Source organism: Aplysia californica, unplaced genomic scaffold (assembly GCF_000002075.1).
Source record: "Aplysia californica isolate F4 #8 unplaced genomic scaffold, AplCal3.0 scaffold00005, whole genome shotgun sequence".
NCBI classification, from domain to species: Eukaryota; Metazoa; Mollusca; class Gastropoda; order Aplysiida; family Aplysiidae; genus Aplysia; species Aplysia californica.
Window position 1 is genome coordinate 2,523,935 of NW_004797275.1, and position 6,979 is coordinate 2,530,913.

General features: G+C 39.5%; 1 protein-coding gene across 1 annotated transcript in view; it reads left to right on the forward strand.

Moving 5' to 3' along the window:
* Window positions 1-340: 340 nt before the first annotated feature.
* LOC101862313 (retina and anterior neural fold homeobox protein 2) overlaps window positions 341-6,979 on the forward strand; it is a gene marked incomplete in the record, with an annotated part of 9,268 nt that continues 2,629 nt past the window's right edge. The window contains 4 exon segments of the mRNA XM_013080382.2: window positions 341-832; window positions 2,575-2,721; window positions 3,143-3,330; window positions 6,258-6,355. Of these exon segments, the coding sequence (XP_012935836.1) occupies window positions 778-832; window positions 2,575-2,721; window positions 3,143-3,330; window positions 6,258-6,355 (488 nt within the window).

Here is a 6,979-nt window from a genome sequence, read left to right on the forward strand (position 1 = left end):
TTTTGTTCAAAGTGCTCCAAAGCAGCGCGTCTTCTGGCAAATAAACAGACTGCACGTGCTCAAGGAGTAAAGGGTAGTGCGCCTCCATCGGGTCGTGAAAGGGGGGGGGGAGGGGACAGAAGAAAAAGAATCAGCTGAGAAGACACCGTGAGGATCTTCTACCCCAGCTTTAATCGGCCAGTTGATACTCTTAATCGGAAGTAAACTGTCATGAGTGGGTTGGCTGCGGGAAGCCATGTTGGTCGTCAGAGCCCGGGCAGAACACAGGCAGCCACTTCTGCTTGGCTGTCAGCGAGAGAGAAACCATAGAGCTATCTTTTCCTGCGATCCTCCTTGAAATGAACACAGAGTGGACAGTTTTGTATAAATTCTGCGGTGGCCTCCCTTCGAATAAAAGGGCTCGGTGTACGTCATTAGAAACGTTCGTCGAAAGAAATGCGACCTGATTCAATGAGACTTTCAGCGCTCACACGCCTGGGGCTGCTGCTTAAGTTTAAATAACTAATAAATAAGCCAAAATAATAAGTTACCAGATCGTCAAGTTAAACGAAATAAACTCACTACATTTAAATTGAAATCCACACGCGTAAGCGAAACTAAAGAGAAGTGGCACGTTATAATCAAATTGTACTTTTTATATTGTTTTAGAAAAGATATGAAAAACGTAAACATCATTTTGCCTTGGACTTATGAGTATCTAGTATTGTGTCCTGTTTTTAGAAAGTTGAAAACGCTAAGACTTTAAAGGACGACACTCGAGAGCGAAAGTCGATAACAATGTCTGTCTGCCAAAGCAACCCCAACGCCTTGATACAAGAGGAGGAGATTGCTGGTGAGTTAAGGTTTTCGTGGCAGACTAGAAAAGGTTTATTTATTTATGTATTTATTCATGAATTACGTATTACGTATTTTTTAATTTTTTTATTTATTTATTTATTCGCTCATTCGTTCAGTTATTTGTTAACTCATTTGATTTTTATTCATTAAATTTCTGTATGTATTTTTTTTCAAATAGCAAGCTTCTTCGCTTCTCGTACCTCTCTGCAATAAAGCACTCTGTCTCTTGTATTCTACTTGTCTTAGTTGTTTTGGTTCCAAGCCACTTTTCAATGTGTTGTTCCCATCTTCTGTTTTGTCTCCCCCTTCCTGTTTATCTTCTACCTATGCTTCTAGAATAGCATGTTTTTCAAGTTAATAACCGCGTTTGATTTGCTTAAAAAGTTGTTCAGTTTCACTGTCATAATGTTCTGGAGAGAAGTGTTGACTTTTCCATATCGTTTCTTCTTAGAACGTATTCGTTTTGTTATTTTCTACCTGTTCTAAGAGTCTTTTCATGACAGTCCATTTAGAAAGCTGTAATCATTACTTACTTTACTTTTACTTTTTCATCCACTGTTGCCGTTAACCGTCGAGGGGAGAAGCAGTTTTCTATGGTAGGCCAGCTCCCGCAGCTCTTTCAGTTGTGATGTTATGTTTTCTTAGGGTTTCTTTAACACCTTCGATCCACCTTTTGCGTGGCCTTCCTCTTCCTTTATAGTCTGAGTGCTTGGTGTTGTAAGCTCTCGAGGCTGGCTGGTCAGGTGACATGCGTAACAGGTGGCCAAACCATTTTATCCTCTGTCTTTCTATGTAATCATTATTGTATCTTTTTCCTTAATTGTTCATGCTTCACGTTCATTCTGCGCTGAGGAATAAAGTACGTCTTAAAAGTGTTATTTTTTTTTACCTTTGCATTGTCCTTTCTAGGAGGATGTTATGTTGCTGTGGTTTTTTAATCTTGATGCTGGGATTGCATTCTTCTTTTAAACTCTATGGTTGTCTTCTCGTTTGCTTCAATCCTGCTCCAAGATATCCAAACCTGCTTACTCTTTCTATTTAGTTCCCATCAATCAATTATGAATGTTTATTACAGGCTCATTTTTGTATTTCTTCGTGTCCATTATCTTAGTAATCTTTAGATGTAATCCTTTTCAATGTCTGTGTTCTTTGACTGATTTTCTTTAATTTCCTAGTCCTCTTATAATGTAATAGACAGGTAAGTAATTAATTCAGTGTTTAAGGCCATTTGCCAACATCACATAAAGCATACACATTTTACAGAAGAGATTCCGCTAAAAATGTTTTGTGCTGTACAACAAAGTTTCCAATACAAATAGTATATATTGTGCCTTTTCAAGGGTTAAACGTTTTAAGCATAGTTGATTTTTATCCCTGGGATAAGTTATGAGTAAAGTGAAATAAACATTTCATTCCTTGAGAGTTTGGCGTTGTTATAGCAAGCTTGTAAGAATTAATGGGTTATTTTGATATTTGCAGTTTTCAATGATACACAATACCACACACACTAGCGCTTGTGCCCTGGTGGTTAGGCCCTTCACTATCGCATGCAGGAGATTCCCGGGTGGGAAGAATTTCTGTCGAGTGACCCGGCCTTTTGCTCACCTGTTGAATCTGTTTCACCCTGAGTTGGCCTTGCCATGACAAGCAAGTTCGAAACTCGCTCCTAAATCATCTAAATTGTATAAATGGGGGCGTAAAATACTTCTATTTTAAACAATACATCTTTTTCCAAAGGTCCTCCGCCATCGTACCCCGCGGGGAGCAACAAGGAAGAAGGACAAACATCCCCACCGGTCAACCCTCGCCTCACAGCCATATGCCAGGTGAAACTCAACTTTTCTATCTCCTCGCTCCTCGGACTGCAGACCAACGACACAGAGGGTGAGTACACGCCTCTTCCAACCTGATAGGATTATCTAATACTGACATTTGGGACTCTGATGTTTTGCGAAATGAGGCAATTGGGAACTAAACTATTTTTTTTAATTGTGTGAAAAGTAGCACTGCTAAAAGTATTTTAGTCTCTTCAATCAAAGATTTACAATGAGGCTTTGGGAACTTTTTCTCCATGAAGGCAGCATTGTTAAAATCATTTTAGTCTCCTCAACCAACGATTTGCAAATGAGGCATTTGGAACTGTTTGGTCCTGTGGGCGGGGAGGGGGTCTTAAAAGGGCAGTAGTGTTAGAAGCAATTTAGCCTCCTCAACTAATAATTTGAAAAAATAAGGCGCCTAAAGATTTCCAGCTTTCGAAAAGCGCATACACCCAATTTTGATCGCTCTTGCGTCTTTTCTGGAACAGCTGGTCAGATCGAAGACACTAAGGAAGTGAGCATTAACACGCCCTCAACAGTTCCCAGCCAACCACAAACCACCTCTTCTGGAGCTGGCGACCAATCGCAGGCCGGCGATCTCGGGGATTCCCAAGATTTCAACCTGAACGTGAAATGCAAAAGGAACAGAACAACGTTTTCCACACGACAACTACAGGTCAGTGCCAGAGTAGGAGCGTCATTCCACTATTGCCCAAATCAGTTTCTGGGATTTCCAGATAAAGCCATTATTTTTCTCTTTCTTCTTTATTTGGGTGTAACGCCCATACCAATACCATATACGGTTATTTAAGAGGCAGGACCTCCAAATGGAACATCTATCTTCGATAGGGCCGAGCCAGATAGGTTGAAAGCCTTGAAAACTCCACAACACGACCCGAGTTCAAAAACGAATGATTTAGGATTCGAACCAGGGCATCCACTCCGTAGACCAGTTGAGCTAACGGATCGGCTAATGCTTTATTCAAATAGATATATCAATGGGGATTTTAAAGTATAGTTCCGTTCCGTTACAATGCTTCTTTCCCAGTTTTTAATTGAAAAAATAATGAGGGCCCGCGTATAGGCTCCGATTTGGGCGTTCTCTTTTTCTTCTTCTCAAAACTTTTTTAATGACCTAGGTGGTTGTTGTCTTTTTGGGGAGGGGGGCAGGGGGGTGCTTTTTTCATTGGGGGGTGGAGGATTGTTTGTTTATGACACTAACGAAAACTGCATCTTGACAGGTTTGTGGCGTGTGTGTGTGGCGAAAGGGGGGGGGGGGGGTTGTCATATATTCAAGTGTGTTGTATCCGACTTTGACTTTCCTTTAATGTAAGCGTCTCACGCCCCCATTGACACAGTTTAAATGGTTTAGGAGGCAGGCTGGGAGGGAAATAGCATCCCTGAAGAAAACTAAGATACTGGATAAAGATGTTCCCCCTCATAAGAATCGAACTCAGGTTGTTTTTGTTTTGTTTGGTTTTTTATGGTTTTTCTTTGCGTGAGACGACGAAGCCCCTGACAGCTACACCTCAGATGACAGTCTATTCTGACTGGTTATAGTATGAAGTATGTGTGTGTATGTTCTTGACTGGTTTAGGTCCTACCTGATTGGTCGTACACAATCTGTGGTTGTGCACGACTCTCTTTCGTCAATTTTTAAGCTAGACTTTGGAGTGCCTCAAGGTTCAGTATTGGGTCCAATCTTGTATACGTTATATACGCAGCCGCTTGGAGCTGTGATTAGAAAGCACAATATGAATTATCACATGTACGCTGACGATACACAGTTATATAAATCTGTTCCACCATCAGATGTTGAAACCTTGCTTACTACGATGGGTCTGTGTATTGATGACATCAAAAAGTGGATGGTTGATAATAAGCTCCAGCTTAATGAAAATAAAACTGAAATTCTGTTATGTAATCCAAAGAAAAGCCATATCCCCGTAGACATTAATCATATTTGTACTGAAAACGAAACACTGTATTTTACTAACAAAGCAAAAAATCTGGGAGTGTATTTTGATTCAAAATTGTCAATGGAACATCATATCAATTATTTATGTACCATTTTATTTTGTGAATTGCGTAGAATTGGTCATATGTCTATGTTTTTGAACGAACACTCGTTGAAAACGCTCGTGTCATCTTTCTTGTTTTCACGCATCGATTATTGCAATGCTTTACTAGCTAACTTACCAAATACCTCTCTTCACAAGTTACAACGTTTTCAAAATCATGCTGCTAGGCTTGTACTAAAGAAAAAGAAGAGGGGCCACATTACTCCCATGTTAAGAACGTTGCATTGGCTTCCCGTGTCAGCTAGAATGTCATATAAAATTGCAATATTATGTCATAAATGTGTCAATAACAAAGCTCCCTCATATCTTCGTGATCTCATCCAGATTTATGTTCCATCTAGATCACTAAGATCAGGCGACCAGTATCTTTTACGAGTTCCTAGAAAAGGCGGTAAAAAATTAGCCGAAAGATCGTTCGCCCACCTTGCTCCGTCAGTTTGGAACTCTCTTCCCCAACCCTTGAGACATACATCTGAGTCTAAATTTAAAAAATCTTTAAAGACACATTTAATGACATCCTTTTTAAGTCAGTAGATTCATATTCAATACAATGTTATGTAAATGTCTATGTATCCATTTATGTATTTTGTGAATTGTAGTGTACATATTATTTCATTCTCATTTCGTGACGATGTGTAATCGTGTGCGTGTGATAAGCAAGTAGATGTGTGTGTGCGTGTGTGTGTGTGTGTGTGTGTGTGTGTGTGTGTGTGTACGTGTGTGTGTGTATGTGTGTGTGTGAGTGTGTGTGTGTGTGTGTGTGTGTGTGTGTGTGTGTGTGTGTGTGTGTGTTTGGCATACATGTGTGCGTGTTATGTGTTCGTGAGTGTGTATGCGTGTGTTTGTGTGTGTGTATATGTATATGTGTGTGTGTTTGTGTGTATATGAGTGTGTGTGTGAGTGTGTGTGTGTGTGTCGCGCGCATGAATATTTTTCTTACATGCATTTATGTAAAGCGCCTAGAGCTGTGTTTACACGGGAGTGGGCGCTATAGAAATGATCTTCATTGTTATTATTATTATTATTATTATTATTATTATTATTATTATTATTATTATTATTATATATGCGTGTGTGTTTCTTTCTCACTTCCTTCCTATTTCGAATCTACCCCTTTTTCTGTCTCCCTTTCTTTCTCCTTTTCTCTTTCCACCCCACACCCTCTCGCTTTCTCTCTCTCTCTCGCTCTCTCTCTCTCTCTCTCGCTCTCTCTCTCTCTCTCTCTCTCTCTCTCTCTCTCTCTTTCTCTCTCTCTCTTTCTCTCTCTCTCTCTCTCTTTCTCTCTTTCTCTCTCTCTCTCTCTCTCTCTCTCTCTCTCTCTCTCTCTCTCACACACACACACACACACACACACACACACACATACACACTCTTTCTTCAACTCTCTCTATATTTCCCTCCCCCGCTCTCTCTATCTTTTCCTCCCCCATCCCTTTCCCTCTCCTGCCCCTTCTCCCTCGCTAGTGTAAATCTGATGAAAGACTCAGTATTTCCTTACAAGATTTGAACTTTGTCCTTTTAGGAACTGGAACGAACTTTCAGGAAGACCCACTACCCAGACATCTTTACGAGGGAGAAACTTGCCAATCGGGTCAAGCTCCCCGAGTCCAGAATTCAGGTGAGTGCAACACTTGTCACTGAGAAAGAAAGAAAGAAAGAAAGAAAGGAAGACAGAAAGAAAGAAAGAAAGAAAGAAAGAAAGAAAGAAAGAAAGAAAGAAAGAATGAAAGAAAGAAAGACAGAACGAAAGAAAGAAAGAAAAATAAAATAAAATGGTCGAAAGAAAGAAACAAAACAGAAAGATTGGGGGGAAAATAGAATGAAGGAATTAATAAATGACTCATTGAAAAAAAGGGAAGGAAGGAAGAAAGAAAAAAAAAAAAGCTGGCTGCACTGATTCAATTTGAAACAATATTGACAAGCACAATTAAGTGTTAACATAAGTCACCCAACCTATCGAGACAGGTATAAGTTGTTTGTTTGTTGTTGGGTGGTTGTTGTTGTTTTTTTTGTATGTTAATAATATTTATACGAATGTAAGATTGAAATACATGCGTATTATATAAACACATAGTCTGTCTGCTTGTCTGTCTGTATATTTGTCTGCCTGTCTTACTTTTTTCCAAAACTTAACGACTTTCCCTGTTTTAATGTGCTTCTCTTTACTCAGACTAACAATCAAACTAAACATACAATCATAAAAACCTAAAGATTCCCGGTCAGTTGTTATATTATAATATATAT